We start from the raw sequence: 19155 nt of genomic DNA on the forward strand, positions 1-19155 counted from the left end.
CCCATTCCATCCCTCTGGGTCATCCCAGTGCACCAGCCCTGAGCACCCTGTCTCATGCATCAAACCTGGACTGGCGATCTGTTTCACATATAATAATATACATGTTTCAATCCTATTCTCTCAGATCATCCCACCCTTGCCTTCTCCCACAGAGTCCAAAAGACTGTTCTATACATCTGTGTCTCTTCTGCTGTCTCACATATAGGGTCATCCTTTCAACTTATCTTAAAAGAGCAAGACTTCCGAATAGCAAGAGGATAATCTCTTTAACAAATGGTGCTGGAACAACTGAATGTTCACATGCAAAAAAAAAAAAAAAAAGGAGCCAGACATAGACCTTACATTTTTCACAAAAATGAAATCAAACTGGATTATAACCCAAATGTAAAATGCAAAAGTATAAAAATAGGATAAAAATCTATGTGAATTTCAGTTTAGTGATGAGTTTTTATAAACACCACCACAAGTATGATCCATGAAAGTAAAAATTGATAATTTAAACTTTATTAATATTAAAAACTTCTGCCCTGCAGAAAAGACAAGCCACAGGCTGACAGAAAATACTTGCAGAACACATATCACATAAAGGACCTGCATCCAAAATAGACAAAGAACTCTGAAAACTCAACCATAAGAAAACAGACAACTCACTAAAGAAAATATAGATATGGCAAATAAACACCTGAAAAGATGCTGAACATAGTTTGCCATTACAGAAATATAAATGCAAATTAAAACAATGAGATACCAATAAACACCTATAAGAATGGATAAAATCCAAAAACGTGACAATACCAATTCCTGGCAAGGATGCAAAACAACAGGAACTTTCATTTTTGCTGGTGGGAATGCAAATGGTACAGTCAATATGGAAGACAGGCAGTTTCTTTCAAAGCTAGACATTTATCATATGATTTAACAGTCCTGCTCCTAGATATTTAACCCACAAAATGGAAATTTTATGTCCACACAAAAACCTGCACACAAATGTTTAAGAAGCTTTATTTATAATCATCAAAAACTGGACACAATCAAGATATCATTCAATAGATGAAGAGAAAAACAGTGATACTGTCCATAGAATGAAATGCTATTTAGTGACAAAAAGAAATTAGCTATCAAATCACAAAAAGATATGGATGAATCTTAACTGTATACTGCTAAATCAAAGAACCCAATCTGAAAAGGCTACTTACAGAGTGATTCCAACTTTACAACATTTGGAAAAGGTAAAACTAGAAAGACAGTAAAAAGATCAGTGGTGGCTAGGGGTTTGGAGGAAGATGGGCAGGTTGAATGGGGATTCACCCAGGGGATCTTTAAGGGTGGTAAACCTATTCTGTATGATACCGTAACAGTGATTACATGACACTGCACATTCTTGGAAACCTGTAGCTTCACAGCACAGAGAGTGAACCTTAATGTATGCAAATTATCAAAAGATTATTTAGGATGTAATAAAATCCCAGGACAAAATACAGAATTTGGTTAAAAAAAAAAAAAAACAATCTGTGTTACTAATGTACAAATTAATTTCACTGAAGAGGATGGAGGGAAGAATGTTCACTTTTTAAGTAAACTGGAAATGAATAGAGTCTGCAAGACTAGAGGCAATAGAAATTGCATCTGAGCTTTTTACTCCAGTTGATTAGGTTATGTCCTCAAAAATTCTGATATCACTACACACGTACAGTAGAATTGAACAATTAACTAAATAGATGGCCGATGGTGAGAACCAGGTTTTTCACTGTTGGAATGTAGGTTATACACGAGCAAGAGGAAAAGTCAAGAATGATCCATGTGGTAATAAAGTCAGAGACATCAGTATGAACCTATATTTAGCTTAATATAGAGAGAGATGGTTATACATAGAAATATTTACAGATATGTGTATAACAGGTTAGCATACACACAAATACTTTCTTTCTCAGAAGCAACAACTCCCCAGTAGCAACAAGTTGATCAAGCATCTAGATCTGGTTTCTAATATCATTCTCCAATGGGAGGAACCAGGGCTTCTTGGAGAAACAGCTGATTTTCTAGGACTTACGTAGGAAATATAGAAGACAAATCTGAAGCATCTTACAGTGGCAGAGAGTAAGGGAGTGTACACAACAACAACAAAACTCACATGGAGGAAATACGACAAAGGGGCACAAAAGCCAACTGAACGAGCGCCCAATGGCCAAACGCGGGAAACACTGGAGCAATAAAACAAAGCAGTATTGGATTATAACCCAAAGTAGAAAACAAATACCCACATCTATAGTGATATAAGAAGAAGGCAATGGCACCCCACTCCAGTACTCTTGCCTGGAAAATCCCATGGACGGAGGAGCCTGGTAGGCTGCAGTCCAAGGGGTCGCTAAGAGTCGGATACAACTGAGCGTCTTCACTTTCACTTTTTACTTTCATGCATTGGAGAAGGAAATGGCAACCCACTCCAGTGTTCTTGCCTGGAGAATCCCAGGGACGGGGGAGCCTCGTGGGCTGCCGTCTATGGGGTCGCACACAGTCGGACATGACTGAAGCGACTAAGCAGCAGCATAGTGATATAAATAAATAGGGAGACTAGATGAATGGGAGAATGAATCTGTATTCCCACACTGAATAATTCACAATAATTTATGTGAATTCTCTGCCATCAAAGAAGTGACACATAACATCCACACTCCTTAAGTATGAGATGTGCATAGTAACTTTCTTCCAAAGAAGATAGTAAGGAAAAAGGGAAATATTGGGAAAATTTACAGTAGAGAAATCTGACAAATATCAATACTTCCTTAGCCAGGTGACCAAAGTTAATATCAACAGTAATGTTATACTGGTAATACAATGTGATGTGATGAAAATGGCACTTTAACTCTGTGGTCTTCCTCCCAAGAACATACAACACAAATATAATCATGTGAAAACCATGACATAAGTCACAACTGCCAGAAATTCTACAAAATACCTGACCAGTATTCCTCAAAACGGCCAAGGTCAACAAAAACAAGAAAGTTTGAGAAAGTGCATAGCCCAGAGTAGCTTAAGGAGACATGAGGACTAAATGTAATGTGGTATCCTGAATGGGATCTTGGAATAGGAAAAGGACATTAGGTAAAAACTAAACATCTGAATAAAGTATGGACTTTAGTTAATAATAACCAGAGATCAAATTGCCAACATCCACTGGATCATCGAAAAAGCAAGAGTTCCAGAAAAACATCTATTTCTGCTTTATTGACTATGCCAAAGCCTTTGACTGTGTGGATCACAATAAACTGTGGAAAATTCTGAAAGAGATGGGAATACCAGACCACCTGACCTGCCTCTTGAGAAACCTATGTGCAGATCAGGAAGCAACAGTTAGAACTGGACATGGAACAACAGACTGGTTCCAGATAGGAAAAGGAGTACGTCAAGGTTGTATATTGTCACCCTGCTTATTTAACTTATATGCAGAGTACATCATGAGAAACGCTGGGCTGGAGGAAGCACAAGCTGGAATCAAGATTGCCGGGAGAAATATCAATAATCTCAGGTATGCAGATGACACCACCCTTATGGCAGAAAGTGAAGAGGAACTAAAAAGCGTCTTGATGAAAGTGAAAGAGGAGAGTGAAAAAGTCGGCTTAAAGCTCAACATTCAGAAAATGAAGATCATGACATCTGTTCCCATCACTTCATGGGAAATAGATGGGGAAACAGTGGAAACAGTGTGAGACTTTATTTTGGGGGGCTCCAAAATCACTGCAGATGGTGATTGCAGGCATGAAATTAAAAGACTTACTTTTAATTTCCTTCCAAGGCTTACTCCTTGGAAGGAAAGTTATGACCAACCTAGATAGCATATTCAAAAGTAGAGATATTACTTTGCCAACAAAGGTCCATCTAGTCAAGGCTATGATTTTTCCAGTGGTCAAGTATGGATGTGAGAGTTGGACTGTGAAGAAAGCTGAGCGCTGAAGAATTGATGCTTTTGAACTGTGGTGTTGGAGAAGACTCTTGAGAGTCCCTTGGACTGCAAGGAGATCCAACCAGTCCATTCTAAAGGAGATCAGTCCTGGATGTTCTTTGGAAGGACTGATGCTAAAGCTGAAACTCCAGTGTTTTGGCCACCTCATGCGAAAAGTTGACTCATTGGAAAAGACTCTGATGCTGGGAGGGATTGGGGGCAGGAGGAGAAGGGGACAATAGAGGATGAGATGGCTGGATGGCATCACCGACTCGATGGACGTGAGTTTGAGTGAACTCCGGGAGATGGTGATCGACAGGGAGGCCTGGCATGCTGTGATTCATGGGGTCGCAAAGAGTCGGACACAACTGAGTGACTGAACTGAACTGAACTGAATGTATCAATATCAGTTCATTAATTTTAACAAATGTACCATACTAATCTTAATAAAAGGGAAACTGGTTATGGGTATATGGAAAATCTCTATACTTTCTATATTTCTAAAATATATTCTATATTTTTCCTATAAATCCAAAACTGCTAAAATTAAAAATTAACTTTAAGAAAACTCTAGATTAAAAAGAGAAACAAACACTTAACAAAATTAGAAGAAATGGGGCATGTAAACAATAAGAAGGAGAATTATCATTTTTAAACACTAATGGAAACTTTAAAATCTCAGTGACATGGACATATTGCCAAAATTGACTCCAGAAGACTAGTAAACTGAAATACAATAGTAAATATGAAAGACACTGAAAAGAGTCGGAGAATCGCCTCCAAGAAATTATTTGAACCAGATGGTTTTTTCCAGTGAAATCTTTCAAACTTTTAGGGAACAGAAAATCCCCATGTTATACAAACTGTTTCAAAGCATGGAAATAAGTAGACAGCTAGTTCCATTCATTTTATGAAGTTAACATAGCCTGAAAAAGCATAGACACAACCATTACTAACGCCCCCACTACCTGCTACCCCATGACATACATACACGTGGGCACACACACACATACACACACACAGAGCGAATCTCACTCACCAATATAGTTGTGAAAATTCTGAATAAATTCAACCATTCATAGCTGGTACTAAATTAAAAGAATAATCCTCCATAATCAAGAAATTCATTGATCTAGTAACAGAGTAATTTAGTAATTAAATCTATTGATTTTGAAACATTGGTTTGTCAAGAAGAAAAAAGTTTACAATAATTTAAATAGATATTGAAATACATTGCATAAATCCCAACACTTAAGTCTTTACAAGGTTCTCAGAATAGGAATAATTATTGAAAGGACAAAAAAAAATATGTATTATTTCCAGGTGATTATAAACTAACAAAACTCAAAGCAAACAACTAAAGATAATTAGGATAAATAAAATAATTATCACTGAGGGCCTGAGAAAATCAAACAGTAAGGCAGAGAGGGCAAATCTTCCTTTCCTCTACATTTTAGTTCCACTCAAGCTTTCAACTAACTGGATGATGACCACCCACAATCTGGAGAGTAATACACTCCACTCAGTCTACTAATTCAAATGCTAGTCTCGTCTAGAAACACCCTCACAGACACACCCAGAAATAATGTTTAAACAGACATCTGGGCATCTTGTGATCCAGTCAAGTTGACACATACAATTAGCCATCACAGACACTGGGGGATGATGAAACCATCAGTCAAGACAGAGAAAATATACAAAAGAAGGAATGGGATGTAAGGAGAGGGAGAGGAGAGCCAGCAGGGAATGATGAATCCAGTAAAAATGTTACTATCTGATGAGTGGTCAACTGTGTCAGATGCTACAGAGATATCAAATAGGATAAAAATCAGGAGTAAGTCACTAGATTTAGAAGTTAGGAGGACCACTGATAAAGTAGTTCCTGTAGTGTGATAAAAGAAAATACAGTTGGGAAGTAAATGGAAGTTGACCAGGTAGCACCAGTAGGTGCAGACTATTCGCTCAAGAAATCTGACCCTAAGAGAGGAGGGAAACAGAGTGGTACCTGTTCGGGAGTATCATGAAGAACCGACGGAGGAGGTTTTACACGCATGTTTAGTTGATTTGGGGCTTCCCTCATGGCTCAGCTGGTAAAAGAATCCGCTTGCAATGCAGGAGACTTGGGTTCAGTCCCTGAGTTGGGAAGATTCCCTGGAGAAGGGAAAGGCTACCCACTTTAGTATTCTGGCCTGGAGAATTCCATGGACTATATAGTCCATGGGGTCGCAAAGAGTCAGACACGACTGAGAGACTTTCACTTAGTAGATTTGAGGGCTCTTTGATTCTGTTTTATGGTCAAAAGATTTAAATGTGGTTAACTGAAGGGAAGGACCCAGAGGAGATGAAAGAGATGAAGGTGGTAAGAGACAGAAAAACTGATGGGTCAGGAGCTAGGGGCACAGTGAAAAGCACAGGATATTATTGACTTCGGCCTTGGAGAAAAAGAGCACGCATCCTCATTTAAGGGAAGAGGGAAGAGGGTGGAGAAGCACAGTCAGAGTGCAGTTTAAAGGCAGAAAGTAAGAGTGGACCCACCCAGTTGATCCATTTTCTCTGAACACTAAGACTGCCTGGGCTAAGGACTTACAGAAGAAGACTGGAGGTTAAGCACACAGTAGTAATTCAGAAGAGCCATACTGGAGAATATAAGAGAAACCGCTAAGCTATACTGAGAATCCAGCAGAGGTTAAAAAAGAAAACACTCCTTAGCTATACCAGTGAGCACAATTATGTGATTTTCTCCCCCAGTCCTCTGCAAATCAGAGCAGAAAGAGAATACCAAATTTTCTTGGAATATTTCATCTTAACATCCGAGAGTAGAAGCAACAATTTCCTGAATTTCACAGAAAAGCACTCTAAAAGAGGTATTTGCAAATTTTGAGAAACCTAATTGATTAAAATGTCACTGTTTTGTATTTACACAAACTTGTACATTTGGAGCTGGAAACACAAGTCACAAATGTAACAGAGGCAAAAAAGAATAACCTTTGTCCAAAACACCGGTAACAAACAATCCCATCACTAGATATATTTGTCTCAGAGAGTAGTGAATTTTATCTCTATCTGTCAGATAAATGCTATAAACTAAGGGAAAACTCCTAGTTCAGTAATTTCATATTTCTCTAGAAAAACTTTAAAGTGATCCTTCAAAAACATGGTGAGACAGACTTTTAAAATATTTCTGAGACGTCTAGAAAGTACAATACTGTCCCTTTCAAAACCTCAGTATGGGTTATTATCTCACTTATAAAGCTAAAATATGGTTTTAAAAAATTAATGTGGTTTTTATCTTTCTGTTAGACCCAAGTCCTCATTTGTGTTCAGTACCTATAAAAAATACACAAGTAACTTTTCTTTTTACTGTTGGTTATTTGTGATGTTAGAAAGGGACTACAGTGAATTTTACGTTTGGGGGGCTTGAAAGCAGGTTGGAAATTGCCATTCTGCCACTAGCCTGAAGTCCTTTGAGTTACTCTTAAGTAAGAAGTTCAGGAAATGACCAGGGAAAATAAAGAATACTCATTCTAAGATTTTTCCTTTAGTTTAAAGGGGAAAAATTAAAAGAATGGTAAATAGTAGGTCTGGATAATTGTAAATGTGTGTTTAAAGTTCAAGTCTAAATAAGCCTGGCTCTAAATTCAAGAGGTACTCTTAAAGCACTATTCTAACTAGATGCCGCCACCTACTGGACAGTTTACAAGGGTTTGCGCTTTCCTGGTAACAGGAAAAAATGACCGTGGAGGAAAACAGAGCAAACGGTTTCCTGTTTTCATAATAAGCTTTACAGGAACACTTTACATTTTATGGCTATACATAGGTTTGATGAAAATAATTGCTTAAGTTTTAAATTTTTTTACATTTTTAATTAAGAGGGGATAGCTGAAGTTCAGAGAATTATCTGGGAAAGAAACTACCCTCAGGATGGAACAGATACAAGTAGTGTCACACCATTTCATGATATGAGACTATGTTGTAATAGTAGAAATATGAGACTGTCAAAATTAGTGTCATGTGGTCAAATCGGACTCTTGCTTTTCTGTTCATTTCTTTCACATGTGCTAATAATACATTTCATAAACTGAAGATTCCAAAAGTTACCTCTTTTGGAATAAGCTAATAATTTATGTTATGTAAAGTGTTTCAAAATGTATAATTAGGCTAATAACATAATCTATAGTAAATGCTGGTTTCCCAGGTGGCGCTAGTGGTAAAGAATTCGACTGCTAATGCAGGAGATGTAAGAGACGTGGGTTCAATCCCTGAGTCAGGAAGATCCCCAGAGAAGGGAATAGCTACCCACTCCAGTATTCTTGCCTGGAGAATTCCATGGACAGAGGAGCCTGGTGGGCTATAGTCCATGGGGTCACAAAAAGTCGGACACTTAGCACATACTAAATGTCATCTCTTCTGGGTTTTAAGATTTTTAAAAATCAGATATGTGTGACTACTGAATACATGTCTATGATGAAAAGAGCCAGCAAGAAGCTACAAAGACAGGAATATAGATCAATGGAACAAAATAGAAAGCCCAGAGATAAATCCACACACCTATGGACACCTTATCTTTGACAAAGGAGGCAAGAATATACAATGGAAAAAGACAATCTCTTTAACACTGGTCAACCACTTGTAAAAGAATGAAACTAGAACACTCTCTAACACCATACACAAAAATAAACTCAAAATGGATTAAAGATCTAAACATAAGACCAGAAACTATTAAACTCCTAGAGGAGAACATAGGCAAAACACTCTCTGACATACATCACAGCAGGATCCTCTATGACCCACCTCCCAGAATATTGGAAATAAAAGCAAAAATAAACAAATGGGGCCTAATTAAAATTAAAAGCTTCTGCACAACAAAGGAAACTATTAGCAAGGTGGAAAGACAGCCTTCAGAATGGGAGAAAATAATAGCAAATGAAGCAACTGACAAAGAATTAATCTAAAAAATATACAAGCAACTCCTGCAGCTCAATTTCAAAAAAATAAACGACCCAATCAAAAAGTGGGCCAAAGAACTAAACAGACATTTCTCCAAAGAAGACATACAGATGGCTAACAAACAAACACATGAAAAGACGCTCAACATCACTTATTATCAGAGAAATGCAAATCAAAGCCACAATGAGGTACCATTTCATGCCAGTCAGAATGGCTGTGATCTAAAAGTCTACAAGCAATAAATGCTGGAGAGGATGTGGAGAAAAGGGAACCCTCTTACACTGTTGGTGGGAATGCAAACTAGTACAGCCACTATGCAGAACAGTGTGGAGATTCCTTAAAAAACTGGAAATAGAACTGCCATATGACCCAGCAATCCCACTGCTGGGCATACACACTGAGGAAACCAGAAGGGAAAGAGACACGTGTACCCCAATGTTCATCGCAGCACTGTTTATAATAGCCAGGACATGGAAGCAACCTAGATGTCCATCAGCAGATGAATGGATAAGAAAGCAGTGGTACATATACACAATGGAGCATTACTCCGCCATTAAAAAGAATACATTTGAATCAGTTCTAATGAGGTGGATGAAACTGGAGCCTATTATACAGAGTGAAGCCAGAAAGAAAAACACCAATACAGTATACTAACGCATATATATGGAACTTAGAATGATGATAACGATAACCCTGTATGTGAGATAGCAAAAGAGACACAGATGTATAGAACAGTCTTCTGGACTCTATGGGAGAGGGCGAGGGTGGGATGGTTTGGGAGAATGGCATTGAAACATGTATATTATCATATGTGAAACGAATCGCCTGTCCAGGTTCGATGCATGATACAGGATGCTGGTGCACTGAGATGACCCAGAGGGATGGGGAGGGAGGTGGGAGGGGGGTGCAGGATGGGGAACACATGTACACCCGTGGCGGATTCATGTCAATGTATGGCAAAATCAATACAATATTGTAAAGTAAAAAAAAAGAAATTCGCCTCCTATAGAAGACTAGGCATCAAAAAAATCTAATAAATCTGAAGAACAAGGAATACAATAATAACGTCTCTTCGTTCTGGTGAACTGGTCAAGTGTGAACTAATCAAGACAGACGACATCAAGAATGAAGAACAACAGACACTTGCTTACCCAAAAGTGTCTTTGATCCCATTTCCTTTTTTTTTTTTATTTTATTTTATTTTTAAACTTTACAATATTGTATTAGTTTTGCCAAATATCGAAATGAATCCGCCACAGGTATACACGTGTTCCCCATCCTGAACCCTCCTCCCTCCTCCCTCCCCATACCATGAAGCAACTGACAAACAACTAATCTCAAATTAAACAAGCTGGTGCACTGGGACAACCCAGAGGGAGGGTATGGGGAGTGAGGAGGGAGGAAGGTTCAGGATGGGGAACACAGGTATACCTGTGGCGGATTCATTTCGATATTTGGCAAAACTAATACAATATTGTAAAGTTTTAAAATAAAATAAAATTTAAAAAAATATATACAAGCAACTCCTACAGCTCAACTCCAGAAAAATAAATGACCCAATCAAAACATGGGCCAAAGAACTAAATAGACATTTCTCCAAAGAAGACATACAGATCCCATTTCCTTTTATACTGACCCTACTTTTACATCTTATCTGCTCTGCACACAACAAACACTGCCAATACATAATAATCAACTAAGAATTCAAAATCTAAAAACTGAAACTTTGAAATAATAATATTTAAGCAATGACTTTCTCTGGCTGTAGCTTCTAAGCCTCTAGTAACTCCAGCTTTCAGCCCATGAAGGCTAAAAAGATTCCATGTTAGAAATGTAAATGTCTAAGGGTCTACAGTAGTCACGTAACTCCAGAGGTACAACTGTGAACTCCATGTTGTTGTTGCTGTTCAGTCGCTCAGTCATGTTTGACTCTCTGTAAACCACACGGACTGCAGTACACCGGGCCTCCCTGTACCTCACCATCTCCTGGAGCTTGCTCAAACTCATGTCCATTGAGTCTGTGATGCCATCCAACCATCTCATCCTCTGTCATCCCCTTCTCCCCCTGCCTTCAATCTTTCCCAGCCTCAGGGTCTTGTCTAATGAGTCAGGTCTTCACATTAGGTGACCAATGTATTGGAGCCTCAGCTTCAGCAGCAGTCCTTCCAATGAATATTCAGGGTTGATTTCCTTTAGGATTGACTTAACCATATAGACCTTTCATGGGCTTTAAAAATTAAATATATTTGATAGCTCAAATTTGTGAAGAAAGGCCAGATAAAAACAAAAGTCTTGCCCTCCAGGGCCAAAAGCTCACTCAGTAGTGAACCCTGTGACCAAAAAGGCTGATGTTAAAAGGCTACAACCATGGATTCCCTTATGGAGTGGCCTGACTTAAAGTCCTTGCTCCAGAGTCAAGCACAGCAAGTGTGACCTCTTAGAATGCGTTAGTGGATAAATCAGCATTTAACTCCTGCATTCTAGAATACAGATTTTGATCATTGTTGTTCAGTCACTAAGTCATGTCCAACTCTGTAACCCCATTGACTGCAGCACACCAGGGTCCTCCGTTCTCCACTATCTCCTGAAGTTTGCTCAAATTCATGTCCATTGAGTCAGCGATGCTATTTAACCATCTCATCTTCTGCTGCCCCCTCCTCCTTTTGTCTTCAATCTTTCCCTACTGAACAACAAAGGAAACCATCAACAAAACGAAAAGACAACCTACAGACCGGGAGAACATATTTGCCAACAATGTGACCAACATTTCCAAAATGTACAAACAGCTCATACAATCCAACAGCAGAAAACCAAACAACCCAATAAAAAAATGAACAGAAGACCTAAACAGACATGTCTCCGGAGAAGACATACAGATGGCCAATAGGCACATGAAAAGATGTTCCATTACATCACTAATTACTAGAGAAATGCAATTGAAAACCATAATGAGGTATCACCTCACACCATTCAGAATGGCCATCATCAGATAGTCTACAAATAATGAATGCAGGAGAAGGTGTGGAGAAAAAGGAACTCTCCTCCACTGTTGGTGGGGATGCAAATTGGGGCAGCCACTATGGAGAACATTAGGGAGCTTCCTTTAAAAACTAAAAATAGAACTAACATATGACCCTGCAATCCCACTCCTGGAAGCCCTACTCAGAGCCAGTCTAATGCCCAAGCAATACTATATGACCAATTTAGATGATGTAGCTTAAAGGATTTAAAAAGTGTTCTGCCAAAAAACACCAACTCTTCCCAATCACTAAAACATTCATTACTAAGAAGGTTAAAATAAGTTATATGATTCACAGCACTTCTGCAGAAGAAGAAAAAGAAAAGAAGGAAGAGGAGGAGGCAGATCACAATATACAGTTGATTCCTGAACACTGTAAGTTTAAATTGCACAAGTTCACTTATACACAAATTTTTCTCAATAAATGTGTACTACAGTACCACACAATCCTTGACTGGTTCAATCCACAGACTTAAATTGAAGAAAGTAGGGAAACCACTAGACCATTCAGGTATGACCTAAATCAAATCCCTTATGATTATATACTGGAAGTGAGAAATAGATTTAAGGGACTAGATCTGATAGATAGAGTGCCTGATGAACTATGGATGGAGGTTTGTGACATTGTACAGGAGACTGGGATTAAGACCATCCCCAAGAAAAAGAAATGCAAAAAGGCAAAATGGCTGTCTGAGGAGGCCTTACAAATAGCTGTGAAAAGAAGAGAAGCGAAAAGCAAAGGAGAAAAGGAAAGATATAAGCATCTGAAAGTTCCAAAGAATAGCAAAGAGAGATAAGAAAGCCTTCCTCAGTGATCAATGCAAAGAAATAGTGGAAAACATTAGAATGGGAAAGACTAGAGATCTCTTCAAGAAAATTAGAGATACCAAGGGAACATTTCATGCAAAGAAGAGCTCGATAAAGGACAGAAATGCTATGGACCTAACAGAAGCAGAAGATATTAAGAAGAGGTGGCAAGAATACACAGAAGAACTGTACAAAAAAAAAAGATCTTCACAACCCAGATAATCACAATGGTGTGATCACTGACCTAGAGCCAGACATCCTGGAATGTGAAGTCAAGTGGGCCTTAGGAAGCATCACTACGAACAAAGATAGTGGAGATGATGGAATTCCAGTGGAGCTATTTCAAATCCTAAAAGATGCTGCTGTGAAAGTGCTGCACTCAATATGCCAGCAAATTTGGAAAACTCAGCAGTGGCCACAGGACTGGAAAAGGTCAGTTTTCATTCCAATCCCAAAGAAAGGCAATGCCAAAGAATGCTCAAACAACCATGCAATTGTACTCATCTCACATGCTAGTAAAGTAATGCTCAAAATTCTCCAAGCCAGGCTTCAGCAATACATAAACTGTGAACTTCCAGATGTTCAAGCTGGATTTAGAAAAGGCAGAGGAACCAGAGATCAAATTGCCAACATCCACTGGATCATCAGAATAGCAAGAGAGTTCCAGAAAAACATCTATTTCTGCTTTCTTGACTATGCCAAAGCCTTTGACTGTGTGCATCACAATAAACTGTGGAAAATTCTGAAAGAGATGGGAATACCAGACCACTTGACCTGCCTCTTGAGAAACATGTATGCAGGTCAGGAAGCAACAGTTAGAACTGGACATGGAACAACAGACTGGTTCCAAATAGGAAAAGGAGTACGTCAAGGTTGTATATTGTCACCCTGCTTATTTAACTTATATGCAGAGTACATCATGAGAAACGCTGGGCTGGAGGAAGCACAAGCTGGAATCAAGATTGCCGGGAGAAACATCAAGAACCTCAGATATGCAGATGACACCACCCTTACGGCAGAAAGTGAAGAACTAAAGAGCCTCTTGATGAAAGTGAAAGAGGAGAGTGAAAAAGTTGGCTTAAAGCTCAACATTCAGAAAACTAAGATCATGGCATCCGGTCCCATCACTTCATGGGAAATATATGGGGAAACAGTGGAAACAGTGACCGACTTTATTTTTGGGGGCTCCAAAATCACTGTAGATGGTGACTGCAGCCATGAAATTAAAAGACGCTTACTCCTTGGAAGGAAAGTTATGACCAACCTAGACAGCATATTAAAAAGCAGAGACATTATTTTGCCAACAAAGGTCCATCTAGTCAAGGCTATGGTTTTTCCAGTGATCATGTATGGATGTGAGAGTTGGATTGTGAAGATAGCTGAGCACCAAAGAATTGATGCTTTTGAACTGTGGTGTTGGAGAAGACTCTTGAGAGTCCCTTGGACTGCAAGGAGATCCAACCAGTCCATTCTAAAGGAAATCAGTCCTGGGTGTTCATTGGAAGGACTGATGTTGAAGCTGAAACTCCAATACTTTGGCCACCTGATGGGAAGAAGAGACTGACTCATTTGAAAAACACCCTGATACTGGGAAAGATTGACGGCAGGAGGAGAAAGGGACAACAGAGGATGAGATAATTGGATGGCATCACCGACTCAATGGACATGAGTTTGGGTAAACTCCAGGAGTTGGTGATGGACAGGGAGGCCTGGCGTGCTGCATTTCATGGGGTTGCAAAGAGTCGAACACGACTGAGCGACTGAACTGACTCGTGGATGTAGAACCACAGAGACAGGTGGCCAATACACTTATACTTGGATTTTCAACTGCACGGGGGCCAGTGCTCCTAAATACCATGTGTTCAAGGATCAACTGCTACATACACACAAGGGGAGTAGAAACACGTGCACAGAAGTAACTAGCTGGTCTCATAAAGCAGGACTATGAGAGAACAGGAAAAGGACAAATCAGTAACAGATTTTTATAAAAGGTTGCAGAGGCCTGAGTGAGAAACCCCATGGGATGTCGTCACACAACTAGGGGACTGTGAACATAAACTAGGTGTCTAGAGGCATCCAAGAGGTACAGCAATTACCGGCAAAGACATGCTTGGTCTACTTCCTGATTTTTCACTCCTTGTTTCCTCATCTCTGAGCAGACACAAACCCTAGAACACAAACCCTAGAAGACTCTGAAATGTACTCAAATTCACCATAGTTTCATATTGTGCTACCTAACATGATGGTTTCTCCTAAAGAAAAATTAAACTCACAAAGAAAAAGAAAACTGAATTGAGAATTTTACTTTAATCCAAATATTCTATGACTCTGAGATAAAAATAAAGATGAATCAATTTTACTCACCAACAGTTTCTTCTGATGCAGCAGTCAAAGCTAGAAACTTTTTTGTATTTTCCATCTCCTCATTACTTTGCAAAACTTCATCATTTTTTGCAGACTAATAAAAGAGAATAAAAGCTTAAACATGGGGAAAGAAGGCAACTGTATTCACTGATATATTTTTTTAAATTCTAAGATGGTTTCCAATTCTGTTCATAAATACAGGTCATTTTTACTCCTTCAATTAGGAAATCTGTTCATGTTTCCTATACCCTCAAAATTCTGTCAATGAGCATTCCCAGTTAAGAGTTGGAATATGTCTATCTCTATATGATAATTACCTTGCTTTAAGTTTCTGTTTAATAATAAGCAAGTTTCATACATTTCAAAATTGGTATTATTTTATTATGATTCCAGTTATAATTCATATTTCCAAGCAAGTAAAAATTTGCTTTGAAATTCAACAGAGGTAAGTGATAGACTAACTTTTCCTGCTAAAATGTATTTTTCTAGCTTAAAGCACTGCATTTTATATACTTACTTTTCCTTCCCATTGGTCTTCCTGGGAACCCTGTAAAAATGTATTCTTAACTACTTTACTGTTAATTCACATCATTGCCTGGGAAATTTCCTAGGAAGTCAGTCAACTAATCAAGGTAGAATTTATAAAAAACAATCCATCTGTTGTTATAATGGTCCTTATCTTAAAAGTGCAATAGCTATACACAAGTCAGTGCCAACATCTGGTCAACTTCCACCCCTCAATACTACAGAGAATAAAAGGTGCAAGAAGGCTAAGGAGAGTTAATCAAGCATTAGAAATTCACTAAGACAGAAGTATATAGAGCATGGTCACAGACCACAGGCATTTTACAGCTTCCCAAAGAGATCTTGACCAGCATGTGAAATAGTCAACTCCTCGCTTGCTTGTCACAAAAGTTTACTCAAGTAATAATGGTAACCAGGGGGTTAGATTTTTTTGTTTTTGTGTACTGATCTCCAAACTGTAAGCTTGCTGAAGAAAAAGCTGACATACATAGCTGATGAACGTAGGCACCAAATTCCTTTCTATTCCAGATATGGAGGAACCCAGGCGCCCAGGCCAGACACTGGAGAGAGAAGCCTATTGTGCTGTCTGTCCACTGGTGAGAGAAGCCTATTTTGTTGTCTGGGGAATGAAGACGCTCAGGGCAGTGCCCGAAATCTGGAATCCTGCAAAATCACCTTCTCCAGTTCCAGAAAACTCTCTCTCTCACTGCTCCCTCACCCCATACACACATATAAACACTACTGCCCTATCTCCACAAAATAAATTAAGGCAGACCACACTAGCACTACCAGAGGCCATGCTATTTCTACTTATTAGAGGAAGTTGCTTCTCACATGTCAGCATAAGATTATACAATTCTTACCTTAAGTTCCTCCCACAGCTTTATTCTCATTTCTAGACCTTGCTTTTTAATTTCTTTTTCTTTGTATTGTCTCTTCACCAATATCTTGTCAAGCCTCTTCATCTTCTGAATTGCATCCTGAAGTTGAAAATCTAATTCTTTTAATTCAAATTCATCTGTATTATGTTGAAAGTAGGAATGAGCATGAAGTTTATTAAAATCATAAAGCTTTTTTTTTTCTTGTTTTACTTTTACTATTTGTTCTTTCATTCAACAAATGTTTATGGTTGGTGTAATAACTAACATTGGTGTCATGTATCTTAGTTTGGAAAAAAGTGAAAGTGTTAGTCACTCAGTCGTGTCCAACACTTTGCCATCCTATGGACTGTGGCCTTCCAGGCTCCTCTGTGCATGACATTTTCCAGGTAAGAATACTGGAATGAGTAGCCATTCCATTCTCCAGGGGTTCTTTCCAACCCAGGGATCAAATCTGGGCCTTCTGCTTTGCAGGTGGACTCTACCATCTGAGCCACCAGGGAAGCCTGCTTTCGCTTTTTTTTTTTTCATATAATTATCTAACAACCTTGTGAAACAGACATTTAGTTCTCTCTTACAGTTGAGATAACTTAATCCTTTCAAATAACTAATAAATTATAGCACTGAATTCAGAAGTGGGTCTCATATGATTTTAACCCCAAATTCTTTCTCCTTCATTCTGCTATACTTTCTATATTCATAATTAACAAAGAATAAGACAAAGACCCTATCCTGCAATTGCTTCAGACTAACTGAAAGAGAAGTCACTTACACAAATAGCTATAGTAAAATATAGCATGTCAGAGACACAGAGTAATTCCACCATGTCAGAAACAAATTCAGAAAAGTACACCATGTAACTAAACACCTTTCATCTACACTCCTTCCTGTTATCCCATTTTCCTGAAACACCTTAAAGTAAAAGTGAAAGTTGCTCAGTCATGTCTGACTCTTTGCAAACCCATGGACTATACAGTCCATGGAATTCTACAGGCCAGAATACTGAAGTTGGTAGCCTTTCCCTTCTCCAGGGGATCTTCCGAACCCAGGTCTCCCGCATTGCAGGCAGATTCTTTACCAGCTGAGCCACCAGGGAAGCCCAAAACACTCTAAAATGTTCTTGAATTATGGATAATTGATAGTTAGGAACTATTTAGAACTCCTGTTATTTAAGTTTTCACTTATGACTATGATTAATAATAATTATAAATGATTAATAATAATTATCATTATGATTAATGGTCATATTAATAATAGCAGCCAACACCTCAGACAGTAAAGAATCCTTCTGCAAAGCAGGAGACCCCAGTTCAATCCCTGGGTCAGGGAGATACCCTGGAGAAAGGAATGCCTATCCACTTAGTATTCTTGCCTGGAAAATCCCATGGACAGAGGAGCCTGGCAGGCTACAGTCCATGGGGTCACAAAGAGTCAGACGTGACTGAGAGACTAAAACTATCACTACTACTAACATTTATACATTTACCTGATAGGCACAGTGTTAAATGCTTTATTTACATTCATTATCTTGTGTAATCCTCACCATAAACCAGTGAGACGGAATAATTATTGCCCCTATTTTACAAATTAGTAAACTGAGGCTAATTTGTAACTGAGTTAAATACATGTCCAAGATCTATCATCTTATAACTAGTAAAAGGCAGAGTCAGTCTCTGCCCAGATCTGTGTTGACTCCAGAACTAAAGCTCTTTACCATCAGGAGATAATTCCTCTGTAAAGTCTGATGAAAGATGATAACCTGGCAATAAGCATAGGTGTTCAAGTCCTAAAGTCTCAGCTACGCCAGCTTAGATCATCAGAAATGTCATATTATGCAAAGAAAAGCCAAGTTTTGCAACTTTTGAAAATACAGAGTCCAATGGTGTTTCCCTATAATGTATATCACTTTCTCTTAAAGGAAAAGGAGATATGTTTAGAGGGAAGAAGCTTACCCAAAAAGAATACTGATCTTACTAATAAGGAGACTCTACAAATTGTATTGCTCACATACGTCAAACGCAAAAGCCTCTAGTTCTAATTCCAACTGGCAGCCCTAGCATTCTCAAGCTCCATGTATACAGGTGGTTTATCCAGCAGGCATTTTTGAAGTTAACTCTTGCTACACGGAAACAATATAATGTAATATAATATAAACATTACAATGTTTACATTGTAATGTAAATATAATGTAATATAAACAATACAACGTAAATGGGGCCACTAGCTAGTCTCAACTCTAATACCTCATTTCCTGATAACTGTAATCCTGAGTCACCTGGTCTGAGAGCTGATCTCATGCCAAACACAATTTAAATCAGTTCTCAAAGTTTATGAGCTTGTTACTGAACCCAAACTCATTCTGCTCACCGCATGACAGGCCAATAAATCAGAAAACAAGCTGTTGGAACAAGAAATGACAACTTGAGTCAAAAAACTAGCCGACTGAGAAGATGTCAGACTAGCATCTCAAAAAAACATCCATCTCCCCGTCAGTCCAAATCTGGACTCTTTTTAAATATACAACAGGGGGAGGAGGAAGAACCCACTGTGGCACCAACCAATGGCTGAGCAGGGCTACTAATGGTTACTGATTGACAGTTGATCATTAACAGTCACTTGCTTGGGGGAGGGGCCCACTGTGGCACCAACCAATGACTGAGTAGGGCAACTATGGC

General features: G+C 38.7%; 1 protein-coding gene across 1 annotated transcript in view; it reads right to left on the minus strand.

Annotated features, from left to right (window-relative positions):
• The window catches only part of FSIP1 (fibrous sheath interacting protein 1), a 218228-nt gene that overhangs the window by 178590 nt on the left and 20483 nt on the right, over positions 1–19155 (minus strand). The window contains exons 4-5 of the mRNA XM_027553499.1: positions 16466–16620; positions 15078–15171 (exon numbers count right to left, since the gene is read on the minus strand). Coding sequence (XP_027409300.1) covers positions 15078–15171; positions 16466–16620 — 249 coding nt within the window. The remainder of the gene's footprint in view (positions 1–15077; positions 15172–16465; positions 16621–19155) is intronic.

This window comes from Bos indicus x Bos taurus, chromosome 10 (assembly GCF_003369695.1).
Source record: "Bos indicus x Bos taurus breed Angus x Brahman F1 hybrid chromosome 10, Bos_hybrid_MaternalHap_v2.0, whole genome shotgun sequence".
NCBI classification, from domain to species: Eukaryota; Metazoa; Chordata; class Mammalia; order Artiodactyla; family Bovidae; genus Bos; species Bos indicus x Bos taurus.